This window comes from Culex quinquefasciatus, chromosome 1, assembly GCF_015732765.1.
Source record: "Culex quinquefasciatus strain JHB chromosome 1, VPISU_Cqui_1.0_pri_paternal, whole genome shotgun sequence".
Taxonomy (NCBI): Eukaryota; Metazoa; Arthropoda; class Insecta; order Diptera; family Culicidae; genus Culex; species Culex quinquefasciatus.
The window spans coordinates 28,636,541-28,658,066 of record NC_051861.1 but is presented as its reverse complement, the minus strand read 5'-3'; the positions used below and the strand labels follow the sequence as shown (position 1 = coordinate 28,658,066).

The following is a 21,526-nucleotide window of genomic DNA, read 5'->3' as shown; positions in this document are numbered from 1 at the left end:
GTTTACACGAATGTATGACGAAAGGTCGAATGCCAAAAGGTCGAAAGTGGACAAAAGGTCGAATGGACAAAAGGTCGAAAGTGGACAAAAGGTCGAATGAACAAAACGTCGACAGGACAAAAGGTCGAATTAAAAAGAAAAAAAACATTTTACCAAACAAAACTTTTGATTTAAGCCTAAATACACAAATAACGATAAGGTGATTTAAACGTTTTTCTTTAATTTCACTTGTATATTTTAAAATTGTAGAGGTCTTGCCTCCGGATTGTTGGAGACTTTTTGAAAGGGGAAGGGGAGAGGGGGGGGGGGGTTCTTTCCAACAATTTGAGAAATAAAATAAAAACTTTTAAAATATTTAAGAACAAGAATTTAAAAAAACAACCGCTAATATTTGACATAATGGAAAAATTAACAAAATCATTACGACACTTTAAAAATGTTTTTAAAAATAAAATAATAGCCTAAGAAATATTTTAGAAGTCGAACTTTTTTTGAAGATCTGCTCATATTTGAAATAATGGAATAACTCACAAAAAATTTACGACAGTCAACAGTAAGTTGTTATTATAAATAAAAATAAACTTCCAAAATATATCAGAGGTCAACGAACTTTTTTTTCAAAGAGCTGCTCATGTTTGAAAGAATGGAAAAACTCACAAAGATATTACGACAAACAAGAAAATGTTGTTTTTGAAAATATAATATAATTTTAAAAAATATAAAAGAAATAGAACATTTTTTTTGAAAGAACAGTTCATGTTTGAAAAAGTGGAAACTTACAAAAATATGTTGACAATCAAGAATTGGTTGTTTTTTTTAAAAAATAGTAACAAACTTTCAAAATATTTTAAAAGTCGAACTTTTGTTTTAAGGAACTGCTCATGTTTGAAAGAAGGGAAAAACTCACAAAAATATTTTGACAATCAAGAATAGGTTGTTTTTAAAAATAAAACTAAACTTTCAACACATTTCAGAAGTCGATTTTTTTTCAAAGAACTGCTCATGTTTGAAAGATTGGAAAAACTCACAAAAATATTACGACAAACAAGAACAGGTTCTTTAAAAATTAAATAAAAACTTAAAAAATATTTTAGAAGTCGAACTATTTTTTGGAAGATCTGCTCATTTTTTAAATAGAGCGTCCAATTTCCCGGGGTTACCAATTTCCCGGGAAACGGGAAATTTTCAACCAATTTCCCGGGAAATCCCGGGAATTCCCGGGAAATTTTAATTATTGAAGATTGCTCTAATCTTAGTTCTGAATCATATTTTGCACCAAAATTGAATAGAACAGCGACTTTAATGGTTAAAATAAGTGTAAAGATCAACTAATAGCTTGACTGCATGTAAAAATTCATACAACTACAAGAAAATGTATATTTTTCTAATTGTTTAAGCTCAAATCGTACAATAAATCAAAAAATGATCTCTTGTATTTTTGTTGAAAAGTATTTTTTCATCAAACTGTTTGGACAGTAAGTAAAATAAATTCGTACTCCGCAATCTTAAATTTCTTTAAGACTTGCCTCTTTGACCAGTTTGAGAAAGTAAAAAATATATCCATTTTGAGAAAGTTTTATAACAAATAACTTCTCTAAACCAAGTTAAGTTTTTCCTTAAAAATCTAAAAAAAACTAACTTCAAACAACTCAATGTTTTCAAATATTTGGAGCATGTTATTCAACCATGTTTGCATTTTTCGGGCACCTCTTAAACAATACAAAGTTAACCTTCTAACACCCATTGTTGCAGCAGTGCTTCATAATTCTTTTACTTTAAATTGATTTTTTTTGAACGAATTGAAGTAATTCTTCTTGCAAAAACCTATTTGAAATATTTAATGAAACCAATTCAATTTTCATCTAATTTAATCATGGTAAACAAATACGTAAACTATTCGTATTCTTTATTCTGTATCCAGTTATTCTTCAAAAAGCTTACCTGAATTGTAAAAGTTTATTTTCATTAAGCTAGGTCCATTACCAGTTGCTTCAGAAACCAATATTATCAGAAATAAATCTTGAAATTAAATTGAGTTTCTCCATTTTTTCTAGAGCATTTAAAAAAAATGTTCCAAAAATATTAAGAAAATGTAAACTTCAGCTTGAATTTCGGGAATTCCCGGGAAATTTATTAAAAATTTCCCGGGAAACGGGAAATATTTTTTACGGGAATTCCCGGGACGGGAAATTGGACGCTCTAGTTTGAAAGAATGGAAAATTCACAAAAATATGTTGACAGGCACGAATAAGTTGTTTTTGAAAATAAAAATAAACTTCCAACAAATTTCAAAAGTTGAACTTTTTTTTCAAGAAACTGCTCATGTTTGAAAGAATGGAAAAACTCCGAAATTTTTTTGACAATCAAGAAAATGTTGTTTTCAAAAATAAAAATAAACTTTTCAAATATTTTATAAGTCGAGTTTTTGTTTTAAGGCTTCATCCATAAAGTACGTCACGCTAAAATCAGCTAAAATTTACCCCCCCTCCCCCCCCCTTTGTCACGCTTTCCATATACTTATAACACGCAATGTCACACTTTCTCAGACCCCCTCCCCCTAGAGCGTGACATACTTTATGGATGACGCCCAAGGAACTGCTCATGTTTAAAAGAATGGAATAACTCACAGAAACATTTTGACAATCAAGAATAGGTTGTTTTTTTTTTAAATAAAAAAAAAATCCAACATATTTCAGAAGTCGAGCTATTTTTTTTTTCAGAGAACTGCTCATGTTTGAATGAATGGAAAAGCTTACATAAATATTACGACAAACAAGAAAATGTTGTTTTAAAAAAAATCTTCCAAAATATTTTATAAGTCGAACTTTTTTTTTTGAAGAACAGCTCATGTTTGAAAGAATAGAAAAACTCACAAAAATGTTTTGATATTCAAAAATTGGTAGTTTTAAAAATAAAAACAAGCTTCTAAAATATTTTAAAAGTCGAACTTTTGTTCTCAGAACTGCTCATGTTTGAATGAAGGGAAAATCTGACAATAATATTACAACAATCAAGAATAGGTTATTTTTCAAAATAAAAATAAACTCATGTTTGAAAGAATGGAAATCTTCTCAAACACTAGTTTAGATAAAATTCTGCTTATTTAAAAAAAAGATCATTACTACAAGGATGGAAATGATCGACATTTTGTCCATTCGACCTTATGTCTTTCGACCTTTTGTCGCACATCCTGTTTACACACATCGCCCATCTACAAGATGTGACAGGTCATTTTTTGACGTGAGGCGTTACACTTGCAAGTGTAGTAGTGAAAAAGATGTTCCGCCGGATAATCAAGATGATGATTTTATCAGATTCTTTTTACCGATCTTTCGTGCGCGAGAGAGGAGAGCCATGCTCCCTTCGGATTTTTTCTCTTGATGAACGTCCAAAGATGTTCTTTTGATGATGATCATGCCATCGCTGGACCTCAGAAGCTGAAACTAGTCAAAGTCAAAATTTCTGGTGATTTTTTTTAATCATTTCATTGCACTAATGTAGCGAAATTATACAAAGAAGCATATTTCAAATGATTGGTGATGCCAAAAGTCGCCCTCCCATAAAAAAGTAAAGTGATTCAGTTATGAAATGTTTCATACATCAAGTTTGGTTTGTTTTTATTATAAAGGCTTTACACAGTTTGTGCATTCGCCTCTACAACGCCTCTACGCAACAGCTTAGTTGTATTGTTCATGTGATTTTGGTTAAACGCGATAGATTGTCTTGAAATAATTCATTGGCGTCGAACTGTCAAAAATTTATCGCAGTCGATCCCGTAGATACCAAGTGGATACTATTCTACCACAGTTTTTGGTGTGATCAATGTGGAAGATGCTTTGGTGGATTTTTGACAGTTTGAATTATTTCAACAAAATCCACCGCGGTTAACAATGTAACTGTGATCATTGAATTTGTACGATGAATTGTTTCCAAAACAACAAAACTTTCAACGCATTTTTAAGTTTAACAGCTGAGTCGTAAGCTTGCGACGTTTACTGTTTTTGAAATGTTTCAAACAAAACCACTCAAACCGTACCATCCACTTGTCTGTGAGCAACCACGTCTGTCTGGGCGGCTTCATTTCAGCTTGACTGGCCTGCTTTGGGGTTAGTTCTGTGGTTCTGAGCCCGGCTTGCTTATTCAAGGTAGCAAAGCACCGGCAGCCCCAGGAACGGAATGGTTTATGTAAGAATCTCCGTCTAGCTTCTTCTACTATTGCTGGTGCTAGTTCTTGCCCGAAAGTTCTTCTGATTCATGGTGGAGGTGTGTGCTTGTAGGTTTGGCCAAGAAGCAAGAGGAATGTTCAGTAACATTTCAAAAGGCAACAGCTGTTGAGTTTTTCCTTGGTGAAGGATGGTTTTTCGCTTGTGGTATCTCTTGCTGTTGTTGTTTGGTTATTGCCAGACCGATTCTGGGTGGTTTTTGTACCAGAACTTGCTGATAGATAAAACTATTGTAAGCTGTTTGGTTTTTCAACTGGGTTCAATTTCAAAAGAAATTGGAAACGTACTAAAACTTTAATTTTTTTTCATTGCGTTTTTGTAAAATGTCAAACTGATATATGCTGTAAAATTTATCAGATTTAACATTTTGGAATAACAACACGCCTGCAATTTCTGTCAAATGAAATGTTTCAAGTGCAGCAAAGAAACGAAATTCTGTGCTAAGCTTGATGATCTCAAGTTCATCTTTCTCAAGTTTATTCATTTCTTACCAATCTGTAAGAGCAAAACTTTTCCACTTCCACATTCCTGACAGTGGTAAGGCAGTGATTAATATTCTCTCCGCCTTCGAGCACCTCAAATGACACAGACAACGTGAACTTAATTTCCCAGACAGACTCCACAACTCCTCTCACTCCCAGGAATTGCTCGCTCAAATTCAACTTTCACACTTTATTTCGAAATCGGCTCCGGAAAACGACATTCGCTACACGCAGACTTTCGGAAAATTTTAAACAACTTCCAAGCCAGGCCCGGACGCCCCGATATTTTTCACCCCCAACCGAGCCCGAAAATTGCCCAAAATGTGCTCACGAATCAAGTGGAAAAGTTTGGCTCTTAATCGCTCGCCGGCGAAAGTTTTTCCCAGCCAAAACACCTTTTTCCACGCACACACACACACTAACACTCATAAACGGAACTGTGAAGCCATGGTTAACAAGAGGTTCCCTCCCTCTTTTCCCTTGAAAAGTGAAAAGTACTTTGAAACTTCCACGCTCCACCCCCGCTCCCAGCCCCTCCCTAAAAAGCGACATTAATTACCGTTGAAATCTTAATCTTGTTTCATCTGTTTCTTCTTCTAACTTCTTCTTCTTCAGGACCGCACCGGATTAAACAATGGATTAGATATGCGTTCGCTCGAGCACTGCCTCAGCGACATCATGCGGAACGTTGGCGAAGCGTCCCAGCCGGATCATTTGAAAGGTGAGTAGCATCGAAACAGTGACGACAGGGGTCAGGCCCGTCGGCGGGAAATTGATGGTGGTTGACAAGAGTTTCAGGAAAGATATCGTTTGATAGTGAGATTAAATGAAATTGTTCAAATTATGATCATTGTTATTGCGAGCACACCACTAGATTCCTTCGGCAGGATTGAACATCTTGCTGAATTAGGTGGGTCTTTCGAAAGACGAGTTGGAAAGAAATGAGCAGAATGGTTAAACTTACAATTTTGGTGGCATTTTTAAACACTTCATCGCAAAAATTTAGCGGCTCATGCCATACTGACAGTTGGAATATGACACAACAGCTATAGCTATGGAATATTTTGAAGTTTAAATTGTCAGCAGTCCGTCGCATTGCTCTTATCATCCCAAATGTTTCGAGAATTCCAAAAATGAGAATTGAAATTTAAGCAACCTAACCTAACTTTCTTCGATTTTTTACAAGCCACTTTTGTTTTATTTAATTTGGCTGTGAAATATTTCATCCATCATCCGTCGACCGCTTGAAGAATTGTTAAACGGCATTAATCTATTTCATCTAGATTACTTTTTCAAAACATTTTATATGCCATGGCTTTCCTTTTAGGAGCTTATGCAAAAGTAATCGAGAAATGTCAAGTCTAAAAAAACTAAATCAAATTATTTGCTCTACAGCATTGCCTTGGCGTTCTCAATTACGAGATTCCTACCCAAAACTAGGTGTCAGGAGGCTTGTTTTTTGAGGCATTTGCAAACCTCTTTTTACACCTAAGCTTCCATCCACCCCGAGAATTGAACGGACGACCTTTGGATTGTGAATCCATCTACCTACCAGCGACCAAGGGTATCCAGAAGCGTTTATTACTTGCCAGTCTGCCATTTAATTACTGGTCCAAAATGATTAATTACACAAATTACTTAATTACTTCTCAAAACGATAAAAAAATTAATTTAAATTTAAGTATTCATTTATAAAATTATTCTAAACTAAATAATTTATAAATTGTTATTTCGATAGCTCTTTCAAAAATTATGCTGTTTGCTTTTTTTTTTTGTACCAATCTGGATATTGTGAATTTCACGTATAATTTTTATTAAAAAAAGCTATAGGCGATCAATCGTCAAAAATGCCCAAATTGCATGTTTGTCATAAAAGCAAAAAATACTGTGCTGTTTTACTTCAATATATGAATTTTTAAAATATTTTCAGCTTCCAAAGTCGAATTCCATTAAAATATAAAAGTTGTTTTAAAAAAGGCCCCCGGATTATTCGAGCCAAACATAAACTTCTTAAAAATTGTGAAATTCATCAAAATAACGTTTAGTTTTAAAAAATTTCTCAAACATTGGTTTGACATAACTTTGCATGTTTTTTTTTTTCAAGCAAATTAAAAACAAATCTGTTACTGAAAATAAGTTCCAACGTGACATTTACAGTATGTAAAAAAAGTATTTACACCCCTTGGGCATTATGCACATTTTGTGATGAAACATGTAACAATTTAAAGTTTGACAGGAACCTAGTACTACGTATTGTTCAGAAACTCATGCCGAACATTTTGCTACAAGAAGCTCATGAAAAGATGTTTTCTATAAAAAGTTATATAATAATAACTATTACAAAAATAAAAAAGGTGCAAAAAAAGTTTGTACACCTTTCGAAAAATTAACATAAATAATGTTATTTGTTGACAAATCACCATAAATCCAGTCTCCCAACTCTAAATAGGCATCCTTGACTGATTAAAAAATAATTTGGATTGAATATAAAGTTTACTAACTACTTAGTATAAAAGTTTATATAACTCTGGAAATTCTATATAAAACTTATCTAAACTTAATTTTGCAAACTTTCAATTTAACAAAATGTCAATATATTACCATAAAATTGCTATTTAAACATTCTGGAGTGGGTATAACACCGTTTTGGGGGTCTTTGTATCGCTAGAATAGATTTTTCGTTGGAATTTCGTACCAACCCGGAATTACGTCGTCGGAAAATCCGCCGGCATCCGAACCGGTCCACAATTCACAAGTCAACCTATGTGGCATCGGAAAGGGCATAAAATTTCCGATCTTTTGATACCCAAACATCTAGGTTTTCTTTAAAATCTACGTTTTTAAATACCTGGGCAAAGAGTAAGTTTGATCCACGAGAACAAAAATTACGAAATTCCATACATTTTTGGCAGATTGCTCAAACGAAACCATAACAACGTTTTTACCTAAGTATTTAAAAACGTAGCTTTTATAGAAAACCTGAATGTATGAGTATCAAAAGATCGGAAATTTTATGCCCTTTCCGATGCCACATAGGTTGACTTGTGAATTGTGGACCGGTTCGGATGCCGGCGGATTTTCCGACGACGTAATTCCGGGTTGGTACGAAATTCCAACGAAAAATCTATTCTAGCGATACAAAGACCCCCAAAACGGTGTTATACCCACTCCAGAATGTTTAAATAGCAATTTTATGGTAATATATTGACATTTTGTTAAATTGAATGTTTGCAAAATTAAGTTTAGATAAGTTTTATATAGAATTTCCAGAGTTACATAAACTTTTATACTAAGTAGTTAGTAAACTTTATATTCAATCCAAATTATTTTTAATCAGTCAAGGATGGAGACTGGATTTATGGTGATTTGTCAACAAATAACATTATTTATGTTAATTTTCGAAAGGTGTACAAACTTTTTGCACCTTTTTATTTTTGTAATAGTTATTGTTATATAACTTTTATAGAAAACATCTTTCATGAGCTTCTTGTAGCAAAATGTTCGGCATGAGTTTCTGAACAAAACGTAGTACTAGGATTCTGTCAAACTTTAAATTGTTACATGTTTCATCACAAATGTGCATAGTGCAAGTGTAAATACTTTTTTACATACTGTACATTAGATTTAATTTCTGCAACACTGAGTTTGATTTTTACCATTTGTCTCAAAAATATTTGGATTTTTTTTCGGGAAAATAGCTTAGCTCATAATAGAGAGATATAACAGGACTGTCAATTTCTGCAGATGATGAAAAATATAAAAAAAATATATTTTTATTGATTTTTAAATAGCCATCTCTTGAAAACTTTGTTTTTTCAGTGATAATTAAGTACATTTCGAGTTTGAATATTTGATTCCACATAAACTTCAAATAATGTTGACTGCCTATTAGAAGGAAAAGCTTAAAAAAAAATAATCAATTCTAATGTAGTTCTTGCAAAAAAAACCATATTTTTTTATAATTACTTGATAAAAATGAATAGATTTAGGATTCACAAAAAAAAATTCACTGGGTAATATCATGGCCTTTTGTTGTTTATCAGCTTCGATAAACAACATGATAAAAATAAATTTTAGGATAGTTTAAAGGAGAACTTTGGTGAATAAAGCCTTCAACATACAGAATCAGTTTTTTAATCTTTGTGTTTCACTCTTATTTGAAATTAATAAAATACTGTTATAATAGATTAAATATAAAAAGTGAATAGTTTCGTTGAAAAAAGGACAATTTTAAAAAACATCAATTACTTTAATTACTCAAAAATTACTTTAATTACCAATTAATTACTTTAAATTACTCTAATTATCATGAATTACTAAGTAATTAAAGAATTACCTAATTATCAGCTAAAAATCAAAGAAATATTAATTACTTGCTAGTCTGAGGCCTTGATGAAAACCCTTGCCAGCAACTCCACCGAGGCAGGACCCAGAGAGGCGACTCCTACACCTGGACAAAGCTAACGGACCTAACCTCTAGGTTAGACCGGTGTAGTGGGTCGACATATGCAACGTATCATTTAACGCTGACTCAAATTACAACACTTGAGTCAGTAACAAATTATTTATGTTCTACTTCTTGGGCGACCTTCTTGTGGCCCACATTCTGTGACACTTTGAAGTCAGCAGTTGCTTTCCGTGTTGTGTTTAACACTGACCCTCTTTGATGGGTACCAGATGTTGACAAACATGCACCAAGCACTTTGTTATATTCAAGCGACCACCGAAAGAGTACTCGATGGTAAATAGCCAAAAAGTAGGTGTGGCTTATTAGCCATCTTGTTCTAGGAATTCACCACAGCCAACAAGGCTTAAGTTTAAGTTAGCAATAAGTTTGAAGTTAAAATAAAGATCATTCCTAGTTCCACCGTCAACCGTGTTAGATGTCTCATTTGTATCACCTTACCCTCCTTACATAACACCGGGATCAGAGGGATTTTTTTTTTCAAAAAAGCTTCTAAATTTAAAGGACTTGATACAATGAGGTGGTGGACCTTACACGCAATGTAAACAATAACAAACACGTTTGTTTGGCTGTCCCTTATGTGCATTGTTCCGAAGTTTGGTTGAAGTTGGTTGCTGGAGTCCCGAATTATAATTACAAATGTTTACGGTAGTCTAACTTGTACGTGCGTCAAACACGTTCTGACCTGAAATCTCTTTGGCCAGTTGTCGCACTTACATCAATTTTCAGGGGGTGACAAGATAGCATGACAAGATTGAAACTACTTTCATATGTAAAGTGACAAATATGCACGGATTTCGTTCAATTTCTCAGGACTGAAATCGAACTTTGGGGATCTGTGAAGGTCAAAAGGTGAGGCAATGTGAGCTGCACAAAATGGCATTCTTAACTCAATTTGGCCCAAAATGCACGAACGACACGTTAGCACGACGGCGACGAAAGGAACTAGCTCAAACGTCAATGTGAAACGGGCCTTGACGGTGGCGCCATCATTCTTGGTGGAAACTCCGAGAACTACATTTGAATTCAAATCAGTCGTTATATCTCTCATTGATGGATTTCAAGCGAGATTTACGTCTGTTTGACTGTGGGTTTACAATATTTCAATATTATCTTTAATATTTTTATAAATCTGTTATATTTTTGCTAGTTTTCCATTTGTTCAAACATGAGCAGTAGAGCAGGTTGGATTAACCCAATTGTCCCCTCCACTCTATACCATCACAAATGCAATGCGCGTGTGTGGGAGTTGGTTTGCGGAGGCACAAACCCAGAAACAGAAGCAGGCAAAAAACAAAGCGTTGATGATTGATGATATTGTTTATCACAGCGCCATTGTTGGCGGTGCGGTGCTGTTGTTGTTGTTGACACGATGACTCTGACGGACGGAGGATGACCAGGAGGGTAATTTTTTTCAGGTTTGAGCCTTTTCACTTTGACAGATGTGGCGACGAGGGGAGCGACGATGCAATTGTTTCAATTAAAATAGATGTTTTATTCTGAAGTTTTTTTTTATTTTTCCAATAAATTAATATAATTTCAAAATTAATTGGGGATATTTGTTCTTCTTCTTGGCTGTTTTACCCCACCAGCCCCTTTTTTCTCATATTGTAAGACAGTTTTAGCAACAAAAAGGAGGCTTTCCAAAGAGTCCCCAGAAATCCCTTGTCCCAAAAACTCCCAAGTGGTTGTCCCGCGTTAATCTGGAGGGGAATAAATTAATGATGTAGCGATAAATTAGCCGAATAGCGCAGTGCTCTCCCAGGTGGTGGCGGTCACTGTTTTCTTGATGAAACCCCAAAGTGACAAGTGGAAAAGTCAAAAAAGTGGTTAGCTTTCTTTTGTTGGTGAGTGTGTGTGTGTGATGTCAGATGGACGACCGGGGGATAATTTACTGTCCAAAGTACTGACGCTGAACAGCAGCAAAATCTCTCCTCGATGAAGAGGACGGACCCCCTGTTTTTCCTTCCCTTCTTTTCAGCTTATCTGGATCTCGGTTTTAATGTATGTGACAACACGTTCCACGATGAGGTCCTCTTACACACGCAAAGATATCCCCCGTGACAGCTTGGAACGTTAATTTGTGATGATTCATGCAGATGTTGATGGTTTTTTTTTTGCTCAGTGTAAATAATAAGGCACGACGAAGCAAAAATAGCATAGATGACCCTGAAGAAGGACGATATTCCATTTCGAAATGTCAATGTGGGTATATTTAATGACACTTTTTATACCTCTGACATTCAAAAACCATAATTCATGCTTCAATATCCAACAATTTTCCATTGTTCGCCCAACATAATGACGAGCTCCCATTTCAACGATTACTCGCTGGGGGGAAAAACAACTCAAGCAGCTGCATTTCCTCGAATGCCAAAACCAGAAAACGGCGGAGATTTTTCCACCCGGTATGGTGGCTCATCGCAATTCTCATCAGAAAACAAAAGGCCCTCTGCTTGCCAGATCTTCAGAACTGTCCGCGTCCGTCAAGCTCAGCGCCAGCACCAGGAATTCCCATGAATAGTTTGCACGAAAAACCGAGAAAAACATCCCGTCGCTTTGCATCGTTTTTCCTGTGATTTTTCCAGATCTGTTGTTTTTTTTTTTTTTTTCTTCTATGGTTGCACTGACTCCCCCAAACAGATGAAACGCAGATATCAACTTGCAAGCAAAAATTCTTTCCAACAGAGCTAGGGGGTGAGCAAAATGCCAAAGAAACATCCCACACCAAAAAATCACGATGACGACTTGGCCGTTATGAATCAGCATTGAATCGTTCTGTGAGTTGTTGACAGCGCTCGCCCTCAGCTTTGAGGATTGGTGCTCGTTGATGGGGAATGAATTCATGGATTTTCGAGCTTTTTATTTGAACATTTAGTATTGAGTTTTGCGTTGTTAAGATGTTTTACTTTGAAGATGAATCGCCCTAATCGCTGTTGTTGAACTGATTAGAAAGAATACACAATTTGATATTCTACAACGTTTCAAACTAATTCGTAAACCTAATAGGATAAGGACGGCTACTCAACTCTTGTTGATTTGTCGTCCTTACATCAATATGAGGGTGACTACAACGATGCTTATAAAGATCTTGTATTTCAAAAATACTATTTTAACTTATTTGACGGCAGTTTTATTATAAGGGTGAATGCGAAGTGACAAATAAATGGTTTATCGTTATAATGAGTTCAAGATCACGCTATCTTTAAAAAAAAAGCAAAAAAATAAAATGTACATGTCGCTCTAATTAAGAATGTATCAAATATAATTATAATTGTAGTAAAAACGACTACATCCAAGTCAATTTGCCTTCATATCAAAATTGATTACGTTAAGTAGTTTCGCTGAAACAACATTTCGCCGAAAGGAACAAAAAGTATTCAGAAGAATAAATCAGTACTGTTAAATAAAAGTTTGTTTCGTGAGTTTTGGATTGAAACTTAAAAAACTATTTCTCATTTCTGAGGGTTTTGAATTTTTTTCACTTGATCGTTTAAAAATATTATAAATATCAATTTTTTTTTGCAATTCCGTCGTGAAACTATTTACCCAAGTAACATTTTTTTCCAGGAGTTCTACAAGAGCTATTCCAGATAACTACAGCATAGCAGTTTGGACCGCGGTAGGATAAAATTCTCTTCAAATCTTCTTCAGGAGTTTGGAAGAGTACTTGAAGAGAGTTTTATCCTACCGCGGTCCAAACTGCTATGCTGAAGCTATCTTGAATAGCTCTTGTAGAACTCCTGGAAATAAATGTTACTTGGGTACTTTTCCTGTCATTCTTGAACGACGAAATAGCCTACTTTTCTGTACCAAAAATAACAGAATCGAATAGCAACACTTTTCAAAATAAATGCTGAAAAGTTCTACTTTTCAGCACTCAAATGGATGCTGAAAAGTTGAACTTTTCAGCACATGTTTCGAAAAGTAACACTTTTCAACATTTTTTTGATTTAAACGATTTATTGACAAAATACATGAAAATTTGACTCAAAATTTCACTCAAAGGGTGTTTTTCGGAATTGCAAAAAATGTTGTATGGAACTCATTGCAAAACTTGATTTTTTCAGCACTCTTTGTATTTATCCAACTCGGTGAACCTTGTTGGATAAATGCACGACTCGTGCTGAAAAAATCCTCTTTTTGCAACTTGTTGCATAAACTACTATTTTGACACTCTGTTCAACATAGCACTTTTTTGAAAATTCTTTGTTGTTTTATAATTTATATTGGTTTTTGGTTTGAAATTTTCTTTGAAAAAAGGGTATTCATTGAAAAAAATCTGTGATTTTCAAATTCTTATTAACAGGACAAGTTATTTAAAAATCAATCCTTTTTTCATATTTTTTGTGAATTCAAAAACTCATATCAACAATCCAAAATGACCAGCGCTTTGCAATAAAGACCAGTTCATCGTAAAAATGTTTTCGTTTTAAGAAATCTGTGAGATTATGCACATGACCAATTCATTAAAATAGTGTACTAGCTTAAAACATGTTTTGGATTTTTTTTTACAATTTGCAACTGTAACTTTTTGCATTTTTTCAAATAGACCAGATTTTTGAAAAAAAATCCGTTTTTTACGAACCAGTGAGTGTTTGCATTCGTTTAAACATGACCAATTTATTCAAAAAAAAAACATTGAAAATTAATTGTTTTTTTTAAACCTATGTTTTTTTTGCATTCTTTCAAACATGAGCATAATTAAGAAAAATAAAGTTGTTTCTTTGAAAACAAGCAGCTTAATAACACGTTTGATTATTCTAGCGTTTTTGCATTATTTTTAAGGTGGAATTCTTGAAAAATCTTTGAAAAGATATTTCTTTATTTAAACATGTGGTTCGTTGAAACATGGCAGTGTTTACATTTTTGAAAGAGTATTTTTCGTTTTTCTTCAAGGTTTTGTTTGTTTCAAACATGATCAGTTCCTCGCAATCGCTGGTGGAGAGATTAACGAACACGAAATACTGTGATTTTTTTCACATTGGCAGTTTTTTAACAACACCCAAAGGAAAAATATATCTTAAAATCTGCAACAGTGGATTTGCTGCAGAAAATGTCACATTTTATAACATTTTTTACAGCAAGCCCGTAGATCATTTTTGCCCGCGTGTAAACATTTCAGCGATCTGCAGTTCTCACCAACACATATAATGCTGGCCCGTCCCCGAGCAACACTTCAAAGAGAAGAATATGTTGGTGCTCTTTCACTCACATTTCATCAAGCGTCCATGGCGCGGTGGTAGCGTGTCGGATCAATAATCAATAAGTTGGTGGTTCAATCCTCGTTCTGTTAAGGAGTTTTTTTTTGTGAAATACAACCAAAAAACCGTCGGTAATGTCGATAATGGTCGGTAACGGGCAAAAATGTCATACCCCTAAATCGCAAAAAATGCATGAGGACAGTTTTCATGCAGATTCTGATATACTTTCATGCCGCCATGCATCACAATCATGCGACCGCCGTTTGGGTGAAATGATTAGCATTTCATTACAAATAATAATGATTTAAAAAAAACTGCAGTTTTTGCATTTATTCCAACGAAAAAACAGTTATTTGGAAACTTGTTTGTTCTTCATGAACTTTCTTATTTTTTTGAGATTTTGCATGATCATTTTTAAGAAAAAAATGAAATAAAAACTTTAGTGAGAGAAACCCGTTAAAATATCTTGCAAAACAAAATTATGATCTGTTAAAAATTAATACACAACTTTTCCCACGATTTCTACATAAAAAAACCTTTCTCGAAAAGTCTCTTCGGCGAAATGTATCAGATCCTCATTACTTAAAGTTTCATTATAAAGAATATACACATTTTTTATTTGTTGAGAAAACAACAAGGCACATTGTTTCTGGTCGTTATAACTACTTAGGACATTATTTTCAAAGATTAAATTACAACTTTTTGTACTAAGTTATCAATTCCATACACTGAAACTATTTTTCCAAGTAATCATCTTTCATCTGCATTTTAAACTGCTTAATCGGTAAAAATGGCGCCGATGTGATTTTTTTTCGAAAATTGACTAAAATGGAAATTTTTGGGACCACCCTAGTAGGGTGTAGGTCACCCTTAGACTAGTACAAATTTTAATTGAATTTTTTGTCACCCCCCTTCAATGACGGGCCGAAAAAATAGGGAGGAAATAATATATTTTCAAAAAAACTTCAAAATTTTGATGTAAATTTAAGTACAATCTGCTGAATTTAATTTCAAATCATTTTTAGCATGTTTGGGTTACTTAAAAAGTTTTATGATTTTTTTTTATTTTTGATGTTTACTTTAGCAAAATTTTTGTTTTGCTTAATTTTTTGTTTTCGTCAAATATTTACTTTTTTTATTCATGATTTCAAAACAACTGAACTAGTGTAAAGTCTGTTTTAAAACACTTTTTTCAGTCACATGTCTCTAAAGGCTTGTTATTTTAATTTGTACAGTATGTAAAAAAAGTATTTACATCCCTTGGGCACTATGCACATTTTGTGATGAAACATGTAAAAAATTTAAAGTTTGACAGGAACCTAGTACTACGTTTTGTTCAGAAACTTATGCCAAACATTTTGCTACAAAAAGCTCATGAAAAGATGATTTCTATAAAAAGTTATATAACAAATACTATTACGAAAATAAAAAAGGTGCAAAAAAAGTTTGTACACCTTTCGAAAAATTAACATAAATAATGTTATTTGTTGACAAATCACCATAAATCCAGTCTCCCAACTCCAAATAGGCATCCTTGACTGATTAAAAAAATAATTTGGATTGAATATAAAGTTTACTAACTACTTAGTATAAAAGTTTATATAACTCTGGAAATTCTATATAAAACTTATCTAAACTTAATTTTGCAAACTTTTAATTCAACTAAATGTCAATATATTACCATATAATTGCTAAATAAACATTTTGGAGTGGGTATAACACCGTTTTGGGAGTATTTGTATCGATAGAATAGATTTTTCGTTGGAATTTCGTACCAACCCGGAATTACGTCGTAGGAAAATCCGCCGGCATCCGAACCGGTCCACGATTCACAAGTCAACCTATGTGGCATCGGAAAGGGCATAAAATTTCTGATCTTTTGATACCCAAACATCTAGGGTTTCTATAAAACCCACGGACCGCAACCCTCTGGATTGTGGGTCCAGTGCGCGGTCCGATTGATCCACACGGGCAGGACTTTTTTTCTTATGCTCTTTCCGAAAGGAATTACTGACGTATCGAAAAGATTAGTGACCCTAAAGTAATCCTTCATTCATCCATTTAAGGGTTCACAGCAACCAAGGAAGTTGTTGTCTTCTTATTTCAAAATTGTCAAACTTACGGACCCATTCCTGCAAGAATCTAATTGAGCATGAGCATGAGCATGAGAGATCACCCATGGTTGCTCCTCCGTTGCTGAACAGAACCGTAATATCCTTTCAGCACTACTGATCATAGGCTTCGACGATCTAGTGGTGTTTCCCTTATCAACAGCATGTATTAATGCGCTGAAAAGATAAAACACCATGATTGCTAAAGCAAGATCAGTTGCGAATAGGTAACAGTCATTGGCCACCAACGGCGCCCGCCATGTCAGTTTGTAGATCTCGATTTTAAGGGACGGGAATGTTAGTTAGCGCAGGTTGCTACTAGGGCAGCTGATTTACTCTGTGCTTACACCCCACAAGCGCCAGGAACCTGAAAATTGGTTAGTAGGATAGGGTGTTTGGTCAGGATTCATCATAGAAGATGATGATGCGACCCAAAATCATAGTGTTTGTTGAAAGGTTTTATATTTTATTCTCAAGGCAAACAATCGGTTGCTGCGGATGAGACATTTCCCGTTTAAAAAAAAAAAAAACGAAAATATTGGCACTACGCCCCCCGGGGCATGGCCTTCCTCTAACGTGGGATTTCTGCTCCAGCGCCTCTGACGAGACAGGAGAAACCGGGACCGACGTTTTACTTCACCATCCGATAGAAGCTCAGTGGATAAGGCGGGAATCGAACCCGCGTCTCATAGCATCATCGGGATCGGCAACCGAAGCCGCTACCCCTGCGCCACGAGACCCCGTTTAACTGTTGCTAAATTTTTAATGAAATGGTTTAATCTTAGACAGCCGGCTGTGGAAAGATATAACCAAATAATATTTATTTATAAAATGAGGTGTTAAACGCAATGCTGCAATGACAGCGTAGTCTGATTTTTAATTATATAATCATTTAGTTCATGAATTTGTTACGGAATAGACGCGACGAACTCAACCATCAAGTGCCTTCCTATCTTCTTTCTATTAGCTAGATAAGGTATTGATTTTCGTTGCCTCTCGAGCTACGATGCTATGGAGAGGGCTTAACACACAAACAACCGACGTCGAGCCCTCCGAGCTACGGAGCTATGGGAAGGTCTTTTCAACACAAAAAAGACTAGCGCACCACACGACGTTCTTGATGAATCAAAATAATTTTGTTACGCGATAAACCTAACGAACTCGGATCGTTTTTATCGAAAACTATATCACAATTCACGACAAAAATGCGAAACAAAAGGCACAAACAAAAAAAAAAAAACACTTTTCACTCCGAATATTTTTTTACGACCACGCGCTCCCTTTGCCAATTATGCACTGATGACGCTGCATTTTCAGAGGGTAATCTTCTCCTCGCAACGCACAATTCACGACAAAAATGCGAAACAAAAGGCACAAAAAAAAAACACTTTTCACTCCGAATATTTTTTTACGGCCACGCGCTCCCTTTGCCAATTATGCACTGATGACGCTGGATTTTCAGAGGGTAATCTTCTCCTCGCAACGCACAATTCACGACAAAAATGCGAAACAAAAGGCACAAACAAAAAAAAAACACTTTTCACTCCGAATGTTTTTTTACGACCACGCGCTCCCTTTGCCAATTATGCACTCACCCATTCCTGCAAGAATCTAATTGTAAAAATAGTCAAACTTTGTTATAAATAACTACAAAGACAGTAATTTAGGGGACGAATATCGGTAGTTCCCGTAATATTGAAGATACTAGAATGTCTGTAACCGAAATCTGGGTGCAATAGCTATGGTTGATGTGTACCGTTAAATTGTTACCATAAGAGCAGTTCTCTACGAAATCGGTCTTTTTATTATTTTTGTTTAGAATTAGTATTGATTCAAAAATTCATAACTCAGCCGAATTTTTTTTTTGCCCATTCTGGAAATTTCTGAAAAGTTGGCATTTTATATCCCCTAAAACTTATCAGAAAATGAAAAAACTAAAAAATAGTGTTTTTTGCCAATCAAGTTTTAGTGACAAAAAGTCGGCGCCATCGTGCTAACTTGTCGTACGTGCATTTTGGGCCAAATTGAGTTAAGAACGCCATTTTGTGCAGCTCACAATGCCTCACCTTTTGACCTTCACAGATCCCCAAAATTCGATTTCAATCCTGAGATATTCAACAAAACTAACTTAATCCACCTATGTGGTTGGAGCCTTCCTCACAACAATGGCTGTACACAAGTTTCATCTATTTTTTAGATCCGGCTTCCAAAAAGTACATCGATATCACTTAAGCGGCCATATCTCGAGACAGGGTTGCCAGATCTTCAATGTTTTGCACTCGTTGAAAAGGTCTTTTGATAACCTAACCTAGTTTACATACATTTAAGTGAGATCCGGCTTCAAAAAAGTATATCAATATCACTTAAGTGACCATATCTCGAGACAGGGTTACCAGATCTTCAATGTTTTGGACTCGTTGGAAAGGTCTTTTGATAACCTAACCAACGATGGGTCGGATGATGGATCCGGACATAGTTTACATACATTTAAGTGAGATCCGGCTTCAAAAAAGTACATCAATATCACTTAAGTGGCCATATCTCGAGACAGGGTTGCCAGATCTTCAATGTTTTAGACTCGTTGGAAAGGTCTTTTGATAACCTAACCAACAATGGGTCGGATGGTGGATCCAGACATAGTACACATACATTTAAGTGAGATCCGGCTTCAAAAAAGTACATCAATTTCACTTAAGTGGCCATATCTCGAGACAGGGTTGCCAGATCTTCAATGTTTTGGACTCGTTGGAAAGGTCTTTCGATTACCTAACCAACGATGGGTCGGATGATGGATCCGGACATAGTTTACATACATTTAAGTGAGATCCGGCTTCAAAAAAGTACATCAATATCACTTAAGTGGCCATATCTCGAGACAGGGTTGCCAGATCTTCAATGTTTTGGACTCGTTGGAAAGGTCTTTTGATAACCTAACCAACAATGGGTCGGATGGTGGATCCGGACATAGTTTACATACATTTAAGTGAGATCCGGCTTCAAAAAAGTATATCAATATCACTTAAGTGACCATATCTCGAGACAGGGTTGCCAGATCTTCAATGTTTTGGACTCGTTGGAAAGGTCTTTTGATAACCTAACCAACGATGGGTCGGATGATGGATCCGGACATAGTTTACATACATTTAAGTGAGATCCGGCTTCAAAAAAGTACATCAATATCACTTAAGTGGCCATATCTCGAGACAGGGTTGCCAGATCTTCAATGTTTTAGACTCGTTGGAAAGGTCTTTTGATAACCTAACCAACGATGGGTCGGATGATGGATCCGGACATAGTTTACATACATTTAAGTGAGATCCGGCTTCAAAAAAGTACATCAATATCACTTAAGTGGCCATATCTCGAGACAGGGTTGCCAGATCTTCAATGTTTTGGACTCGTTGGAAAGGTCTTTTGATAACCTAACCAACAATGGGTCGGATGGTGGATCCGGACATAGTTTACATACATTTAAGTGAGATCCGGCTTCAAAAAAGTATATCAATATCACTTAAGTGACCATATCTCGAGACAGGGTTGCCAGATCTTCAATGTTTTGGACTCATTGGAAAGGTCTTTTGATAACCTAACCAACGATGGGTCGGATGATGGATCCGGACATAGTTTACATACATTTAAGTGAGATCCGGCTTCAAAAAGTACATCAATATCACTTAAGTGGCCATATCTCGAGACAGGGTTGCCAGATCTTCAATGTTTTAGACTCGTTGGAAAGGTCTTTTGATAACCTAACCAACGATGGGTCGGATGGTGGATCCGGACATAGTTTACATACATTTAAGTGAGATCCGGCTTCAATAAAGTACATCAATATCACTTAAGTGGCCATATCTCGAGACAGGGTTGCCAGATCTTCAATGTTTTAGACTCGTTGGAAAGGTCTTTTGATAACCTAACCAACAATGGGTCGGATGGTGGATCCGGACATAGTTTACATACATTTAAGTGAAATCCGGCTTCAAAAAAGTACATCAATATCACTTAAGTGGCCATATCTCGAGACAGGGTTGCCAGATCTTCAATGTTTTGGACTCATTGGAAAGGTCTTTTGATAACCTAACCAACGATGGGTCGGATGATGGATCCGGACATAGTTTACATACATTTAAGTGAGATCCGGCTTCAAAAAAGTACATCAATATCACTTAAGTGGCCATATCTCGAGACAGGGTTGCCAGATCTTCAATGTTTTGCACTTGTTGGAAAGGTCTTTTGATAACCTAACCAACAATGGGTCGGATGGTGGATCCAGACATAGTACACATACATTTAAGTGAGATCCGGCTTCAAAAAAGTACATCAATTTCACTTAAGTGGCCATATCTCGAGACAGGGTTGCCAGATCTTCAATGTTTTGGACTCGTTGGAAAGGTCTTTCGATTACCTAACCAACGATGGGTCGGATGATGGATCCGGACATCGTTTACATGCAGTTAAGTGAGATCCAAATATATGTGAAAACACATTTTTATACATAAATTTTGAACTAGTTATCGAAACTTCAATATATGGAAAATTATATGGACAAACTAATAATGCATAATGACATCATTGGGCATACCGAAGGCATCAAAAAAGTTTCAACGGGATTAAAAAATACAAAAAAAATCGAATGACCGAAATCTCAGAGAATTGCGCATAATGTAAGAATAGGGTGATATCAGTAGTTAGAATTGAGTGCATCTTATTTTACAACTTATCTTAGGACAATTTCAAATACTTACATTCAAGTGAGAAGATTAGAGCGATAACAATTGCACTTGACAATCAGCTGTCGCCCTAACACAAATTTAGGGCCACTGTTATCCATCTTGCAATATCTCACCTCTATTTCAATCAATTTTCATGCTTTAAACTGCATCGTAAATCTGTCAGCACTCCCTTCAAACTCAACTCACAGTCACGTTCCCGGCGATGGATTACTTCCAGTGCAGCCAACTTTCATAATAATCCCACATAAACACACCGTTTACCCCCGTTTTGGTGCGCCGTGCAAAAAGTGTCGACGACACCCTGAATG

At 35.4% G+C, this 21,526-nt stretch overlaps 1 protein-coding gene across 3 annotated transcripts in view; it reads left to right on the top strand.

Annotated features, from left to right (window-relative positions):
• Positions 1-21,526, top strand: part of LOC6042017 (cytoplasmic polyadenylation element-binding protein 2) — a 605,979-nt gene that overhangs the window by 169,806 nt on the left and 414,647 nt on the right. For all 3 annotated transcript variants that reach the window (XM_038254618.1, XM_038254624.1, XM_038254613.1), the window contains one exon: positions 5,321-5,426. In XM_038254618.1, coding sequence (XP_038110546.1) covers positions 5,321-5,426 — 106 coding nt within the window. The remainder of the gene's footprint in view (positions 1-5,320; positions 5,427-21,526) is intronic.